Genomic DNA, 19,089 nt, shown 5'->3' on the forward strand with positions numbered 1-19,089 from the left:
AATGCTCCTATGGGTCCGATACTCTAAGGAAATTTTTTCGACTATTCAGAAGAGGCAACTCATAGTAAAAGCGGGAATGTTTGTCTAGATTTACTCCCTGAACGTGTACACACTTGATCTAAATGTATATTGAGACTTTTCAGACATGAGTTTATCTGATCGTTGGCGTCCCACGTAGAGGTGATTTTGAAGAAATTGAGTATCTTGTAGTAATTAACATCGTTCTGAGTGAATCACAACTATTGGTATTTTGGTCACTATAACTGGTTCAACTAAATCATTTTTGATTAGGAAACAGCTGAAGGTCCCTGATTATCTACAGACAACAGCGTAAGCTGCTCCTTTTGGATTCCTTTTATCACTACATCCAGACCACGACCACTTGCTTGTGGAATCGAATAATCAATGAAGTGTTGCCAGGACCGAAAGACTTTTCAAGTTACGCAACGACCAAATTGTACGAATAGTATATTTTCTACCAAACCATAGAAACGCATAGAAATCTGTACTATGCCTCAAAATATTGGCGGTGTCAACGCGCATGTGATAACGTGGCACTGAAAGTTTGGTTGCCTTCTCTTATAAGGGGGAGTTCCAACCCACAAAGAACCACTAATTTCTCTTAACTGACAAGAAAGAACAGTCCAGCTTATACGAAGGTTTTCCTACTTTACACACTTGTCAATTGATTCAAAACAATCCTACTAAGCAGGACTTGCCAGTTCGGTTATCCTACCAGTCATAGTTCCAAAATTAAATCTCGATATTCACCAATCGATGGACCTTGAATGTAACGCGGTCTCTATAATTGCTCTGTGGTCGGAGTCCGAAAAATTGTCCACTGTTTGCAGCCATGTCTATCTTTGTCCATCCTAGTTTACAATAATCAAGTGGATGTGCCAGAATCCGATCGTCTGATTTTCAGGTTCGAATTTCACATGTTTGGTCCCAATGATAAGGGGAGTTCGACCTGGTCCGTGTACACGCAGTCTATGCATTCCGCTTGGTGAAGTTTGCTGAGGATCTGGCATTGTCTGCATTGTCTTCACTCGTGGTCGGCTGGTGGATAATTGCCAGATGCTCTGTGGGGAGCAGGGGAATTTAAGTATAAGTCTCCCACCAATGCAGTCAGCTTGACACCTAAAGAAATCCGGCAAATGTGCCAACCAGAGGGAAATTTGTTTTTTTTGCCGTGAATTCTGTTGAAAGGTGAAAACTTCCAATGTGGACCACACCTTTTGATGGCAGATATCGTCGAATGACGCTAGATGCTTAGCAAGACAATTTCCCCAAGGTTTCAATTTCATCTATTTTGTACACTGACGCAAGATCACATTTTCTATCGCTTGAATGAACCGCACCTCCTGTATTTGGACAGAAGAGTTGTGTTCACTTGGAGGCACTTTGTTGAGGGTAGTAACTACCCTAAGGAATCAAGTGGGGATTATGGAAGACTTCTCAAAGATTTCCACTTGATGTTTGATTGATACTCAATACTCACCACTGGTTATTGCAAGGTAATTATTTCACATCTGCAGAACACATATCCTGCTCACATCGGGTAATCGATTAAAGAAGCAAATTTCCTAACACACTAACCAGTTTATGGATCAAAGTGTTACCCTGCTAAATTCTGTATAATTTTCATCGTACTCGTATAAACATCGTTTGCCTTCAAGTGTTCCGCTTGCACATTGTCTTTATATTGACCTTTGTTTCAGCATTTGCCATTGTCAGCATCTGCTGCTTCCCTTGTGCAGCGCTACATTTATTGGCTGAGCCTATTCTTCGGCTGCTGAAGCAAGACCCTGTTGTCGCAAAGTAAGTTATGACCGCGGATAATTTCGTTTGCTCACTACATGATATTGTGTATGCTACAGTTCGGCTTGCAGCACTGGTGTCGCGGTCACCTCAAATATGCAGATTGTTGGTTGGATGGGAAACAAAGTCGCACAGAGTAAGCGACAGACCCCTGGCTGTTTTTGGTGACAGTGATATTATGAGTTTTATTTGGTCCATACATCACAGAGTTTGACGATGTCATTCGGACATCATCTACCCCCTGTCCGAGTAAGATAAATACTAACAGAGAGAGAACGATTAAGGTTATAACCGTACTGCTTTATGGCAGGATGTTGCTGCCTGTGAGTGGCTTCTACAAGCATTGTCACAGAACGCAGCAACACACTCAATGTCTATTAGAGACTCAGCTCATATTACAAACGGAAATCTGGGTGATATTTAGGACGTCAGATATAGGGACCTTTCAAATTAAGACTTCAACAAAACAGTTCCAGCGTCTAGAAATTTAATACGCCAAGAATTACAGCAAGAATGGTTTGAAGGTGAACATTTGGAAGGCTTATTTTCACAACACAGTGCGATGTAACGAAACATTTCACCTACCGTAGTCAATGTTTTGAGGCGATTTCGCCTTTTGATCGGCATGCATATGAGCAGAGCGATTATGTGGATGCTAGTGAGCTTTGCGGACTAATATTTGGTTAGTATTTCAGCAAATCAAGGCCGAATCTAGACTTCGTTGTGGTTAAAACATAGTTTGTCACTTTCTGGTTTTCTGAAATTTCGTTGCAGCCTTAAAGTTAAATGAGTAAACGCGGAGAAGACCAAAACAGTCCTACTAGGTATATTTCCAATGAAATTCATTGCTCTGTTAACGAAAGCATAGTCAAAATACCCGTCACGAAAATTAGAGCAATAAGCTCATTACTGTTCTGAGCACGCCCAGTGCGTACCTCTATGATAAGCAAATCTATTATGCACGGCCTTGGGTCCGCTGCGTTCAGCACGATCTCAGGTTGATGTGTTATGCAAATTACAATGAAACCGGTAATACACAAACCACCTCACTTTGATTGACAGGCTCCGAATGTTTGCTTCAGAGCAGATCTGCTCCAGGTGTTATGAAATCCGGACTGAAATATGCATTTCATCTCAATTAATTTAGTGGTTTAGCCCAAGTACTTTCAGGTTTTGAAACTGAGTTTGCTTTTCTGAAAACCACTGGTGAACTAGATAACGTGCAACTGAAACCCATTGCTCATGCGTACAGTTGCCTGAATTTCGGAACACTTATTTGGCGGGGTCACCATCTGTGATTAGAAACCTTTAGTAAAATATCAGACAGCAAGACATTGTTGTCAAGCATGACTTCGTTGGTAGCGTGTGGACTTTGTTGGAGACTTCGTCGTTTAAGTGAAGTTAGTCTATCCCGAAAAGCCAAGACGCACTGCATGGCTGTTTCATCTTCATTATGGATCACCAGCAGTGCACATCCCTCGAACCCGAGACCTTCTGCATAGCAGTTTAGAAACGTAACCCTTCATCCACAAGCGAATGAACAGCAGTACGATAAACTCACACTTAGCTTTCAAAGATTCCACATTGGGGGTTCCAAGCTCTCTGGAATTTCGTGAGATCTGCACTGTCGATTATTCCCAGTAAGAATGAAATGAAATGAAATAAATAGTTATTCAATGTTCCTCGGCATTTCAGCACACATTATCTTCATTTAAGGCTTGAAGTCTCCATCCACCATGGTTTTGTGTATGCCAAGGGATAGAAATTACCTACTCTGAATTACTCTTTTCTTACGATACTCCATTCACTCACTAACCGAACTCTTCTTTGGTTGTAGGTATTGTATGTATCCTTTATGCGTGGTTTTACTTCTTTGTTCTGAGCTGGTTGGTTTGTCGTCCTCAAAAAGATATTTTGGATGAATTTTTTTGTGTATGACCGTGATCTTTGTCGTCACAAACTTTTTGTTGGTAAACCCGATCGATACTGAGGACTCATTTGGTTATGTCATCTTTGTAATTATGACAAAATATGTTGTGTAAATGTTGCTTCTCTCGACATGCTTGCTGTGGCTAACCGTCTTCATTTGTTCCTCAACAGAGCTGCTGCAGATTACCTGCTATATATGGTACCCGGTCTTTGGGTAGGCCCTGTGATATTCATTAATCAACAAATTTAGTTTGCGGCCTATGCCCAAATGTTCACAAAATACATACAAACACAGGTAAGTAGCCGCGACAGGCGAGGTTTTAGAACAGACTGCAAGGTTAGCGGTTACGATGCGTAAACTGCAGTATAAACAATTGCTTTACTTGTAATTCATCAACAGTTCGTCAGTGACGTCACGGTCTGTGATAAACCAAAACACTTCACTTGCAGTCTGCCATCTCATATCACGAATTACACTTTGCACATGCCTCACGATATGCATACTAAAAATAAGCGAAACCAGCTGATGACTTATCCAGATGAACATCTGGAAGCTTGTGAATGGTCGGAGTGTTTTATCCAAACGTTCATTGAATCTCAGAGAAAACTTTTTAATTGCCAAACCTTGAGTTTGGATTTTGTAGAGATTTGGGATGATCACGTTTCTTTTAATCGGCTTATCTTTTTGTTACCCGGCCAACTTTTTATTGCTCATTTATTCTGTCGGCTATCATTGTGTTCTTTCTAATGACTAGCCATCACCTAATATGCCGCCAAAGATATTTTGAGAGAAAACTTTATACTGAAAGCTACCTGCATACAAGCAAAATAACAAATGAACACAACACAGCTCTCAATCGTGCACTGGTGGTACCTCCACAGTTGACGACGAAACATTTTCAGGCGAATGACGAGCTTGTGGTACACATCAACAGCCACCTGATCTCCAAAAAGTTATCTTACCCGAGCTACCAGTATTTTGATATCCTACCAATTTTGTGAATCAGCGAACATTGGTGACAAACTTAACGCGATGGGGGGAAGGGCTGTATGGTTCGCACTAGGTTGATGACAACCACCGTAACGCCTGGGGCTGAATTTGACCATGCAATTTTCATGTGGTCCGTGGAAAGTGCATCCATTGCCTGCTGGTTGTAACGCACAATGGCGAGAGTGTTCAGCCAACGAGATTTGTGAGAACTATGTGCATGTGGCTTAGGTTGGTAAAGAAAAAGTCCTTGCTTTGCTCCTGTAATGAGCTTGTGATTTATTTAGTCTGCGAATTTGAACAAACCTTTGTGTGAACGGTAGATTAAAAAAAGTACCTGGATAAATTGTCCCTTTCGATGTTCCCCACTGGAACAAGCAGAATTGAGGGGAGTCTTCCACGGGCACCAACACCTTGCATTTCATCAGGTACCATTCAGCACTGCAGTCGGTCCTTATAAAGAGATTCAAACAACGATGTTGATACAGGAATATACCACAAACCTACGTTCGGACTTATAATTCACAGGATTGGGGCAACTAATATTTCACACCATTTGTTTCCATAGTCAATTTTGCGCTTCTTGTTTAACTTGTTATAACAAAGCATTTGTCGCGTTTAATTTACAGAACCGTGTACTTCCACCACTGTTTATTGGAATCGCAACAAATGCATTGAATGCTTTGTTGCACTACGTTCTCCTGTTCGTGGTGAAAACCGGAGTAAAGTACGTTTTTGCTTGTATTGCACAAAAAATAGTGTAGCCCACGATATTGGAACTACTATATATGAAAACCATTTTTCCGGAGAGATATCAAATAAAAATAAATAAGTGACACACTACCACCATTTTTCATCTAACTCAACCTACAGAACATCATATCACGTAGCATTTAGAATGAAAAATGGAACAAAAACCCCGTAAAGTATGCTGTGGTGTTCGGCTATCATGTAAAACTGGAGTAAAATGAATTCAACAAAAGCAGCTAGCATATGAATTGAAAGACCAATTCTATTGTCGAATCGTTCCCGGCTTGTCGCAAGCCTTGTTGTGATTTTCCTTGCATAATTTTGTCCTCGTCGTCAGTTATTGAATGTTTACTTTACCCAAAAATTTTGGTGACAAATGAATCATAAATTAACATGATGAGGGCTAAGGGCTCGGACAGATTTTGAGGCTAAATTTAGCAGTGCAGATGCCCATGTAGCTTTGTGCTAGTTTAATGGCCCAATGAAAAATAAACTCGCAGATTTGGTAAATAATATCACAAAGTTCTATTGCGGTTCAGAAGTGATTTCAAACTCACTTCTAACTCAACACAATCATGCTGTTTTCAGTGGCAAACGGTTTTACGCAGTACTGGGACTCTCGTGGTGATAATGATATCAATAAGCCAACCTGGCAAACTAACGGGGAAACAACATTCCGCTAGTGATCTGGTTTTTGCATGGGATGAGTTGCTGAAATGATTTGAATCTTTTCTGCACTGTCTTCAAAACGAGTGTTTCTGATGTATTCCTATGCAGGTTGAAAAATGTTTGAAACAATTATCATATTTAAAACCTTGTTTAACCATAAGCGTAGACAGATCAAAGGCTCTCTTAACAGTATGGAATATTTCCAACTCAGCTTGCGGTAAATTCAGACAAACTTGGGACAAGCCAGTGGAATGTAAATACAAAACTATTGGTTAAAATTATAATCCATGCTCCTCCCTTTACGGATGACCTCCATCTACAGTACTCATGTATACAAACACTATTTTGTTAGGACCTACGCTCAGAATATTAACGCAAAAAGCACGAATAGTAAAAACCGTGATAATCCATAGAGGTGTCTATCAAACAAAATATTTATATCTATCTATCTGTTTGTATATCCCCATATATATTTATGTATACCTATCTGTCTGTTTTGTTTTAGTTGAATGCTTACGCAGAATCATAGCTTTTAGGTGAAAAACAAACCAGCTTATATCAGTGCTCGTCTTTGTTGAAGTTTGAATAGAATTACTTCATTCGGAGCTCTAAATAATGATGTAGTTTATTGAATTTCGATGGGGAGGTAATTTTGAGCCAACCAAGAAACGTCTCTTTGTTGAAATTCATCAAAAATTCACAACTGTGCGGTTTGAGTGAGGTCTGAGTGAACATGTGGTTCATTGCAACAACGGTTGTACGATTCGTACTTGCTGAATTGAATTTTTTTGTTGCTTGAACTCCATGGTATTAGTGTAAACATTAACTCAGCATACTGAGAGCTATAGTTGATGTCGATCCGAGATTTACTGCCTGAGGAAATTCGCAATCAAAGTATACTTCAGCAAGATACACAAAATGATTACTTACCTCGGATCGTGTCCAAATGGGAGTTGGCCTTTTTGCTGCAGAGTAAATTGTATCTCATGGATGGGAGTACTGACCTCTTAATAATTGCTTGCCTAAACATATCTGCGCAAGTCTAGTATCTTCCTTTTAAAAGTGAGTATCAATAAAGTGATACCGTGGAGATTTCCCAGCTCAAAAAAAAGAACCACGGAGCACAACATTTTATTGAACAGTCTTAATTGTTCTAAGCTACTGAAGAGATATTTTGCTGTAATTTCACAGGTAATCATACATTCTGCCGTGAAATTAAATGTACTCCCTACATTACGCTTATTATTGCGTGTGCGTTACCCTTGAGGACGCCGCCTTTGATACATGCGTTTAATGTGTTCCACGCGGTGGTACCCTCTGTTTAGAAAATCAACGTACTGTTCCGTTGAGAGTTACATCTGTCACACTCCAATATCTCAGTTGACGCTTGCAAACTAGTATGTTGTACGGGAAACGGTCATCAGATGTCACCTCAGTTTTTCATCTCTATGACATCATCCTGGAATTGATTGTTGAGAGCAACATCAATCGAGTTTAGGCATTGGTAAAGGAGGAATTCCCTATTGAGGGAACTGTGGAAAATGGTCTTGTATGCTTACTAAACGGGAGGTAGATTCACAACACATTAACCATTATTTGTTTATTCTGCAAAACAACATGGACTTCTCAGATACACTCATTTGAAAACTAATTTGGTTTTAATGAGACTCCGCAGAATCCAAGTTGGATCCGTCAATTTTTATATTCGTCAACTGTGTGTTTTGCACAATGACCACTCCATGTTTCGGTCGTTACGATAAGTGAGATTCCACAGAGTATTTTGTGGAAGGAAATTACTCACAAGTTTGGTGAATGCTGTTCGACAGGCCAGGACCGCTTTCACTCCTCTGGGGGCTCGTCAAGTGGACGCAGTTCCCGGGTTTCCGTCAGCCTTATGTTTTACCTGAACCTTGAAACGCAAAATAGTGATTCGCGATATCTCGAATATCTTGTCAGTTGAAACAAGAGGCGGTCCTTGTGCGCTATATTCACTTAAAAATATAATGAACAAAAATTTCAGCTTGAATTTAGACGTCCCCTATTAATATCAGCTTAGTTTACAGATGAGTGTAGCTGACGAACCGAATTTGAGCCTTTGCCCTGACCAACACCGTAATAGTGAAGTCTGGTTAGGTGTAATCATATGCAGTTCAAGATTTTCTATTACGACACATTGAACACCATGACAGCGAAAGTATCATCACATAGTCTGGTGATGCAGTAAACTCTGCTTGGATGATAAATGGTGGCTGTTGAGTGAGAGACCGTACGCTATGTAGTGTTAGTTGAAAACCTATTGGGCGGATCCACGTGTGACGTGGGTACCTGTGAAAGGAAGAAGGCCTTCGCTGCGGAGTTATTTATTAGAAAATGCCGGCTGACCGTTTACAGACCTTGGACATGGATGCAAAACTCTCATTTGCATCCTATTTACAAAAACTGGAAACCCATCTTCTCCTGAACGCGTCCCCTTAAAGTTTGCTGGATTTTCATTGACTCCAATCATTCCTCTCTCGAATCCAAGTAAATGTTACAAAGCGACCCTACAAATTCCGCAACAGATCTCCCCTTTTCAAGAGACGCAAAGCGAGTTTCCACGAACAACACTTACTACTCACGTGACTCCCATCAGTAGTATCACCGGTACACTTGTATAATGAAAGGGAACTCTATCGTGCTCTGCCATGTTATCCAAAGTATCTCTAGTAAATACTGGTTTAGCTCGTTACGCTTGCTCTGGAGGACTAGCAATGATGGCCAGGTAACAGATTCGTGTGCATAAGTAAGCCCCCATGAGTCGAGCGATCTGGGAAGTTACGTTTGAAATTGGAGCGCTGGCCCCGAGTTGGCTTCCTACGAGATATTAACCTCAGTACGGAGATATGAACTCCAGTAATCTGACACGCTAAACGGGTGGAGGATCACTACCCAAGGAGTGTGAGCTGGACGCACCTAGTCTATCGCGTTAAGGCGTCCGTGTTTAAAAAACATGTACAATTAGTCTTGTGCCTTGAGCAAGGGGAAGTTGTAATGATTGAAATCGCTACAACACCGAGGACGACCAGATTATTGACAGCAAAAATACCCTTTAAGGAACGACTGAATCTTTTAAGCTTATTTATTTTTTTAGATCCTCTGCAAATCAGTCAGTTGCGGAAGTGGTAATCATAGACCTTGCGCAGCTGTTGGTTAAGTGCCACAAATTAATATGCACCCACCCTAGCAATGAGCACAGACCGCAGGCCACGTTGCACGGATGCACATAAGAACCAAATATTGTTTTGAACCTATGGTGAAATTCGAATATGTTGACCCAGTGAATGCCAGTAATTATGGTGTCCAGCCACATCAGCATCGTTTTCATGTCGAGAAGCATCCAACTTTTTACTCATGTTGACCGGCCTCAAGCATTTTCTCTCATTCTGCGGTTATGGGTATCCAAGTAAAAATCGGCACTTTTCTTCTGTCTGAATGTGCAAGCCACCTGTGTGCCATATGGACCCTGATTGCTGACAGCGGATGAAAAATCGCGCTTCAAGTAGGCATCTGTCGGCAAACAGCATGAATTAAGCCAATTTACACGATCAACTGGTATTCCAGTATTGAGTTCACTAAGTACAAAAGACATTTTTAAGGCCAAACAGGTGGAACTACTACTAAAACTCAGAAACCCTTCAACAAGACAAATTCGGTTGTTTTTATAAGGAAGGTGCGTTTCTTGGTGAATGGAACTCATGAGTTTAGTATGCTGAGTACTTCTGTCTTTTTGGATCCTCATACTAGATCCGATACAAATCCGACCAGCTAGGGTAGGCGCTCGGAGGATTTTGCTTTCCATGGCGATACATATCGGACTTACGAAGATACCAGGTTCAGCGGTAAGCTGGTTACTGGCTTTATCTTGAGGTTCAAATGAACAACAACCATTAGTTGAATACCTAACAGATTCAGAACATGTGCTGAACCAAGTCAACCACTTGCATTACCCTGTGTTGTTCCGCGTGATCCTTGATCTAACCAACGGTTCAACTGGTCAGAACAATCTAGCCGATAGTGAACTGTCAGACTAGCTGTCTAGTTAGTCATACACCAGTTAGTCACAAGCTGTAGGTGTAACATCTACGTGAATATTATTGGGAGACTAAGTGATCGGACTCGAAAAATTCGGTCTTGCGTCTCTGCTGTAACCCATAGACTGGGCATCAACACCTGTTTAGGTTAGACCAGAAGTAAGTCAATTATGCCGGCTGGCTAGAAGTTAGAGGCCGGTGGAGAGAAACTGAATAAATATTTTGCTCTCAACTTACAAACTGGTTTCAGCGAGACAGAAAATATCAGCGCTGAGTAGAGTGGAGGAGAGATTCTCATTAAACTAAGGGCATCAATGGCCGCTTTGCAAGTGCCACTAAATTGATCATATTGTGCGCGATTGCTGACTGTTTGAGGCAAATGATAAGTGAAAGGTGGTGAGTTATTTGGCAGTTGGATTATTTTGAAAAATATCCCAGCGTGAGGGAGTCGGTTCAAATATGTAGGACAAAATAGTGTAGTACGGATGACACTGGAGACTTAGTGGCGAGGGAAGTGGGTGTTCTAACCCATAACAAACACCTGCGACATTAGGAGAATTTTTATGGTCCCCCTCACTGTTTCTTGCCGTTCACCTTCAGTCTATCACCCTGTATGGCCGTCTGCCACCAGGAAGAATTTTTGTTCAAATGGGTTCGGATTAAATTGCCATAGAAACATTACTCGGTTTTCCCGTAGCGGCGTCTTCTGCAAACCGTCGCCACATAAGGTCAAATTAGTGATTCATTAAGTGTTTGCAGAACTGCAAGTTGACCTGCCTACATGTTGCCCACACCAGCATCAAGCACGCCACATATTCACACCAGGAACACGCCATCGTTTGCAGCTGTTACTCAATGAACTGACCCCAAAGCTTTGAGGTTGAGCTTTATTTCCTTCTTTTTTCTGCCGTTCGACCAATCAGCCTCTTAAATTTTGAGTTAGATGCCATCAATCAGCCCACTTAACTGGATTTAATAAGTTTTAGAACATTAGGAAATTATGTTCCATAACAAAATTAGCACATAATTTTGACGCACCCTTTGGCGCCTGTTTGTTCTTGTATTTCTGACGAGTTGATTGAACTTTGTACCTAAATGGGGAATGAAATTACCAGTCAGAGAACATTTTTATGAATCTTTAAGGGGGTTTGGTGGGCTGAAATTCGTCAGTTGGTGCTTCTCGCAAGCACTTCTGAAGGGGTTTTGAAGAAAACTGGTGAAAGGGTCATCGTGTACGATTTCCGCTGATGGTACCTGCTGCTCTACCGGGACACGTACAATGTTTTTGTAAACACTAGTAGCATACCCAAGCATGCCTCATTCTTTCTAGGTTCACCAGCTCAAATAAACAAAATACATACTAGCCTGCGTATAAGAATCGAAAGTACAGTTCAAGTTTTCTCGTACATGTTTCACGCAATCTATTTTGAAAAACGCGCACCATATCTTACAGGCGTAGCAGCAATAATCCTAACTACCCAAATTGCGCTTACAATGCATTCTCCCTGCCAAATATTTTTCTTGATAACTGGTCATTCAAGACTTGTGATGCTTTCCCATCTATTCCAACCCTTCGTCCCTTCAGAGGTTCAGCAATATCCCAAGTTGCTGCTTACGCCTTCCAGTGTGTTGTGCTCCTTTCTTATATTCTGGTGATCGAACGCCGTGGGGTTACATGGAACGGTAAGTATTCGAGCACAAAGCAATGAGAAACGGTAGACTTCCGTTCCCTCTGAATATTGTGCTGTCTCCACAACAAGCTGGTGCTACAATCTCCAAGTGGAGTAACAACAATCCCATGCACAACCGTCTTATGTACAAACATTTCCAGTAAACCACAGTGAAAATAAGACCACATCCGCATGACTATGTGACTGTCTGCTGACCAAGACACACGTATGTGAGGTCACCAGACGAGGTCTACGGACGAGGTGCATAGCAATTTTCAAATTGGAACAGTTTTTTCCTCCCAGCAAAAATACACTAATTCGTGATGTTCACTCAATGCCATTGATACTCAGTGACTTTTTGGCTCCAAAGCAATACATTTTAATATTCTACTTTTCAGAGCAATTTCTTTGTTAAGCGTGCAATTATTGTAAAAAATATTTTATAGGTAACATCTTTAACGACAATGTTCAAGCACTCCAACACCAAATATGTATTAGAAGGCCAGTAACTAGTATCGATAATTTTCCCCATGTATATGATAGACTAAGTTAGAAGTCAACTTTAGTGCAAAGATGTGACTTCTACCGGCAAAATGAAGGACATTGGCGCCTCACATTGTGATATTAATGTATCTCGGATTTAAAATTGCCACATGTTACCAAACATGTCGCGGTCTTGGGCATTCATAATCGTCTAAGCCCAACCTCAGGAACGCGTTCACAAAAACACATTGTTAAGTTACTTTCAGTGCATCCATTTGTAGTACCTTTAACGAAGTGGAGCCGACCAGTTTAATTCCGATCCAGAATTAACTGGCAGCACAATCAATTTACCTTGGTTTATTATGCGCAACTAACCGCCGCCCCAACTGTTGAGTTGTGTTACGCCATTGAATTTGTTATCTGAGAAAATATCTATACTTTTGCATACCACCCATCATATGTAAACGGGAATGTGAGCTAAGCAACTAGAAAAACTCATCTTTTGCATAGCTAAATGTCTCAGTAACAAAATAGACCCAGCATACAACTCATGGGGTTGCTGAAAACTCCTCTACAACCAGCGACCGGTTCCGCCCTTCTCAAGACTCAGCAACTGAGCGACGACTGGGATTTTTCGTCAAATTTTTGTTCTACTTCAACAAAAGCTGGACGCAATAAAACAGCGTTAGCGTTAGACCAAACTAATCTCTCGCTTCTGATATTCTGAAACATGAGGTTGCCTTGCGCCGCACATTTAGCTGATAGAAAACATTAAGAACGCGAGATCTAGCCGGTTTCAGTTCGGCCTCTCATTGAAGTCCAATTAGTGTACAACTATGTGTATTCCACGAAAACTCTAGACTGTTCATGCAAAGAAGCACATTTGTATGTCCCACCGGTCAACGGATTGGAAAAACAAATTTCCAGACAGTGGCATTTTCAGTGGTAAAGGTTACTCATTTGTTTTTGTTTTTCTACTGGACATTTGGAGATGCCAGTTGCACGACTCTCGCACAGAACCGAAGGAGTGGGTTTTTCGTTTCACTTACTCCCCTGAATCCCATTGGACAAAGTTTCAACTTTCGAAACATTGTCCACCTAGTGCCCTTAAAAAGGAATGGGATTTCAAGGCATAAATTATTTCAAACTAAGTTTGTACGTCTGTTTTTTCTTGTGATTCACTGAATACATCTTTTTTACTAATACAACCAGAAAAGATGCCACAGAGAAAGTTATATGATTCCCTCCGCCTTGGCACATGTGTTGTTACATCGAAAGTACCCACGAAAATGAATATAATACTCCCAGTCATTGAGAATACAAATGAAACGGAGGAGACCACACTTACTTTCCCGATTTTTCAGCCCCCGGAACTGGAGAAGCTGAAGCTCGGGCTGTTCATAATATAATTATGGCTGTAGGGTACCTAAGTTATGCAGTTTGGATTCCATTTGTTATAAACTAACTCCTAAATGTATTATGTCGATCTCAGCAGAAAGTACCTGTGCTTACCAACTTCAAGGTTGCAAATCGACCCAGTGTTTAACAAGATCTATTTACGGATGATATATAAAGGCACTTATATCTCCACCAGAATATTAAGCGTCTCAAGTTTCAAACATGTGACTGTATGTGTTTATAAAGGCACGTTTAACAATGTAGGTTGCTTGTCTAACCTGGATGGCTAAGATCTTATTATCAGTACGAATTTATGATGGGAAGAACAAAAGTATAGCTCTGGAAGTCTGGCAAAACTGCTGACTAGAGATGCAACACCAAAGCCCAGATTGTATTAGGAAGTGCACTTGGCTCAAATTTTGTGTTTTCCGAAGTTTGCTTTGTGTTTCATGTCCCTTGGTTCATATTCGCTTACCTCGGTATTTACTAAAATGTCTGTTTAAAGTTACTGTGATTAAATTGGGTCGCCACAAAAGTAGGTGATGTTATCTGGCTGTCATTTTTTGACGATTGCGTCAATTTCGTATTTGGATGTGCTGCAATGGGACTTCACAGTAAACAGCAGCAACAAATTCCCAGGCTATCTGTGCCATTGATCTTTAGTGGAAAAGTGTCGCTTTTCTGTTTACATTATTTCCACAATTAACTACATCTGAACACCCTTTGAGGTATCGTTGTCTGGAGCTACAAATTTTCGTGAATTGCTTGGGTATGGAGTTCTCAGCGTTCATTTATTAGACCGGATACGAGGCGGGACATAATGGGTTTTGGGTTATTTCAGCAAAGTTACTGTTACAAAATGGTTCATTCTGATCTCAAAATTCAACCCAGAGTATGGACCTTTTTCTCCCTTATCTAGGATGGACGAACAAGTTATGGCTGGATTGGGGCACATGGTTTAAGTTGGCAATGCCGGGAATATTCATGACCACTTTGGAGTGGTCTATCTTCGAAATGGGCAGCATTGTGGCGGGTATGTCTCCTCCTTTTACGATGCGCTTTGCATTTTATTCATATGTTAAAATCCATTAACAAACGTTATTTGTTTGCCAGTATCCGATAATAGAGAACCAGATGGACATACGCATTGCTTCACAAGTACGAATTATCTGGACAGATATTGAAATTGCCCTCCAAAGGCTAGAAAGTGGATCGCCAGTTTAAACTGCTCTCTGTTGGTTCACTTACAGGAAGAAAACCTATACCATCATATGTCTTTCAAGCAGTGGCAGCTTTTGCAAGCCCTCGGCTACACACTATTAGAGTCGAGCAGAGGTGTTCGTTTTGAGCGGCCATGCAGAGGGAATCTGATTAAGCCTCGTTAACCAGTTCTGCGCGCACAGAAGATTTTAAAAACAATGTATCTGGGTGTCATGCTTCTGACTGTATGACTGAGTTCACTGCTAAGTATGTTCGGTCAACCATGGTGTCAACTGATTTTCCTGCGTGATATAAACGCTTTAGCCCTCCCTAATGATGAGGGAGGAATATACTATATGTGTATTCTGTCCGTTAAGTCAACAGATGTATTTCCTCATAAGTAGCAGTTTCCTTGAGGGCGACGAACGAGAAGTTAGGCTAGAAAATATTAAAATAACACCCACCAAGTCGATTAGTTAAAAAATGTCGAACATTTGCCACGCTTGTTGCTTACATGCATGGTCGAACCATGCGAGAATTCAGGGGAGTTTCTCCCCAAGTATTGTAGACTTAAATTTCAAATGGTATTTCACTCTTCTTTGAATCACTATGTTCTTGGTACTTCCTCATTTCCCTACTGAAGAGCCAGTTTCCATTCTACAATAAGCAATCAGTGTAAAATGTTTGGCTGACTTAAGTGAGTTAGTTAAGCTGGCAAGAAGATACTAGAACACTATCTAGGGTTATCGTTTTTGGAGATAATCATATGTCTATAGAGTGATGCGACGGTCTGAAATTCACACGTGCGAGGATGAAAAAACTGAAACTGAACCAAGTCGGAAAGTAAGGTTTGGTCTCTCCGTTGCTTGTTTCTAACGCCACTTGCACTATGCTGAAGGAATGTACTATTATTATTCCATGACAATACTAAAATTTGTCTACTGAATTTAGAGGGGGCTGGTTATGAGTAAATGAAATGCTACACGCTCCAATTTTTAGAGTTGCAACCGGTCAGTCATGGGAGAATGCAGACACATTCAAATTAACTCAATCCATATTCATACTGAGTTGAGTGTGATTTTAGTGTCAGCTACGTTGAAAGCCAATTCCTCAGTTCCGTGCGCCCTAACGCGCACATATCTAGCTGCGTACAAGCATCTACACCATTTCATGGAAAATATACTTTCTGTTTTGTTTTCTAAAGCGTCCCTGGCTTCAAAGAATGAAAAATCACTTCGAACACAAATGGGCATGATATAACTGGCTTTTGCTGATATCACGGTTTGAAGGAATTGTAATAGATGAACCTCTCTTGTAAAATGGATTGTTGGTGGAAATAACAGTGCTTCTCTTTCCATCCTGAATCTCTCCTCACGCTCTTGGAAAAACCAGTCCTCAGAAATTGAAGCACACACTGACATATCTGTCAGTTCACGTTGATAATACTTATCTATGCAACAGTAAACTTCCTATCTTTTCTTTGTCTTCTAGGAACCATCGGCGAGAAAGAACTTGCAACCCAAGCAATTCTGTTCAACGTTGAGTCCATGTGTTTCACTCTGGTAAGCACAGCTAATTTTGTTACTCTCCTTAGTAAATTTACGGCCCGACCTTACGAGTAAGGCCACTTTGTGCCTTACTCATTGGATTAGACTACTCAGCCCTTGATAAAAAATTCGCGAGGCGTTGCTGCAGATTATTACCTGCTTTCAACAGTAGCACTGCGTAAAACTCGTACGCTAGGTGCCGCACCAAACATCTCTTAATCAGTTCAACCACCTTATGATAGTCTGTTGGCTAGTCTGCTTCGGCTACTTCATTTCACAACGACCCCTCATGGTTTTCCCAGACAGACAGACCCTACAGATATGATAACTCTAGTGCTCTGTTGACGATTCTGAGAAAATGCCTGAAATTGCACAAAAGATCCATCTCTTACGATGACTGCTGTCCCATGATAATGGCCGCTTCACAAGTGCAGAAATGTTCCTGTCTGATTTTTCTGAAAAAAAACCGGGTCAGTCAGAAGCTCCTAAAAGCAATAACATCTCCAAAACTCTGGTGGAACCATTCTCAATGAGTGGATTTTATTCTTTGTTATCTATATTTTCAGAGGCAAAAAAGCTATTTTACCTCTGTAGAAGCGGCTACTCATCAGGCAATCAGGTGATCAGGCCATCTCAGCGGCTTCAAAAGCGCAATAGTATGTTCTTAATTTTTGTAAGAAGACAGCGTAAGGTTATTAAGAGAGAGACCGCGAGCTGGTAAATAATACCACCAATGTTACATATTCTAAGCCGCCGAACCGAAATTTATCAATCTACAGCATAAATGGAAGCGAACTTATGCAAGCGGAGGAAAAGTGAAGGATGCTTCTGAGCATCAAACCAGACTGATTACTGGTTCTAATATTTTGTATATGAAAACTTTTGACTTGCATTTTTACGGCCTCAAACTGTAGCCTATGTTAGCTTGTCTGTAAGCTGCAGTTTCACTGTTAGCCTTATCTTCGTATGCAAATCAGACTGCACGCTCACATGTACACAATCACTTCTGAACAGTATCAGCCCCTGATAGATATGAAACTAATAATAATGTCACTCAGAGCTAATAGACCGATCAGTGAATGACGGTTACTCAGTCATGAAGATCAAACCAGTGGCGATCACGATTGATTCGTATGTAAACAAGGATCCAACATATTTCACAAAGAGGCTTGCGAAATGGTCATTTTTAATCAGAATCAGCCCCATAATTTATGGAGTCTACATGGGTGAGCAGTGACATTTTCAAGCCAGGTAGATTGTACACGGTGGCTTCTGTGAACACAACAGTTTTAGGTTTTGCTTGCACGGCATACGTAATAACTGAGTGTAAACAGGTTGGTCGCTCATGGAGAAATTTCAGATGTGTCTGTGCTCAGGACTAGTGACGTGAATGAGTATAGCAGAGTGGTAAGATTGCATAAAGGTCTAGCGTATAGATTAATATTGCCGCCTAGTGAGAACAAAACTTTTGGCTAGCTTCGGTTTCGTGTGCACTGCCCAAATAAGTCTGACTGCGATAAAGGTTAGGGTGATTTTGCTCTGCGAAACGCATCCACTGCCTCCCTGATCAGGGTCGTGTAAAAATTTCCTGCCAAAACCAAGATATTCGACGCTTGTTGCAATCTTCAGCATGTTACGCAGATTGCTCAGCTCATGGCCGCTTATCCACATCCCAATATTCGGTGTGTCTACTGGTTCTGTCCAAATTATCTGCCATCGACTAGGTCGCATCAGACATTTTTCTCTAAAACGGGAGTTTATCAGCCGAATGAAAACGTCTTCATTGCTTTTGTCGACTGTTCCAAATGTTGCTAGTGCACTTAACTTCAGACTGCAGTCTAGGAAGAGTTCTGAGAACGGACCGTACTTCTGAACCTATCGCGTGGCGCTTTCAAAAATCAGCCTGTTGAAGCTAGTCGAGTTGTATCCGATTTCGGAAAATAACATCGAATAAAGCAATAAAACCACTAAGACCAACCTGCTAGGCAACCCAGTGATATAGGTGTATAAACCAAGGAATTTTCCATGCAGTGTGCCCCTATGCAATTGGAAAGGTTATTAACAAAATTCTGACCGAAAACAGCACACTGGTGAGAGTTATCATGCAATATAAAGTGATGATAAGTGATGGATCCTTCTTCTGTGTTCTTCCTACCATTTCTGGCTTTACCGAGTGTCAAGCTTGATGCCAGACCAAACTGGATTTAGTCGACCGACTTTCTGGTAACCGTGCTGGACCTCAGTCGGTATCACCAAATCATTTTCTGACGTTGTCTTGTGTTCACTGGTAGAAAATAATATGCAATCAATGGAAGACACTATACGTACATTTGTATTAGACTCATTCTTGATGAAATTCAACTGTTTCCACTATTCCTTCCCCATTATTTTGTATATTTATTCCGAAGTTATTGCCACTTTTAGCTACCGTTTGGATTTGGCGTGGCTGTGAGTATTCGATTGGGGCACTTTCTTGGTGCAGGCTCGTCAGTTGGACCGAGATCTGTCCTCTCTGTAGCACTGGTGACGGTTTGTGAGTTGAATGTCAAATTTAATTAATCATC

At 41.0% G+C, this 19,089-nt stretch overlaps 1 protein-coding gene across 1 annotated transcript in view; it reads left to right on the forward strand.

The window, feature by feature from the left end:
• Positions 1-19,089, forward strand: part of T265_06295 (hypothetical protein) — a gene marked incomplete at both ends in the record, with an annotated part of 44,708 nt that overhangs the window by 13,995 nt on the left and 11,624 nt on the right. The window contains 8 exons of the mRNA XM_009171522.1: positions 1,722-1,821; positions 3,922-3,964; positions 4,001-4,045; positions 5,368-5,465; positions 11,813-11,910; positions 14,698-14,811; positions 16,470-16,540; positions 18,950-19,058. Coding sequence (XP_009169786.1) covers positions 1,722-1,821; positions 3,922-3,964; positions 4,001-4,045; positions 5,368-5,465; positions 11,813-11,910; positions 14,698-14,811; positions 16,470-16,540; positions 18,950-19,058 — 678 coding nt within the window. The remainder of the gene's footprint in view (positions 1-1,721; positions 1,822-3,921; positions 3,965-4,000; positions 4,046-5,367; positions 5,466-11,812; positions 11,911-14,697; positions 14,812-16,469; positions 16,541-18,949; positions 19,059-19,089) is intronic.

Source organism: Opisthorchis viverrini, assembly GCF_000715545.1.
Source record: "Opisthorchis viverrini unplaced genomic scaffold opera_v5_127, whole genome shotgun sequence".
NCBI lineage: Eukaryota > Metazoa > Platyhelminthes > Trematoda > Opisthorchiida > Opisthorchiidae > Opisthorchis > Opisthorchis viverrini.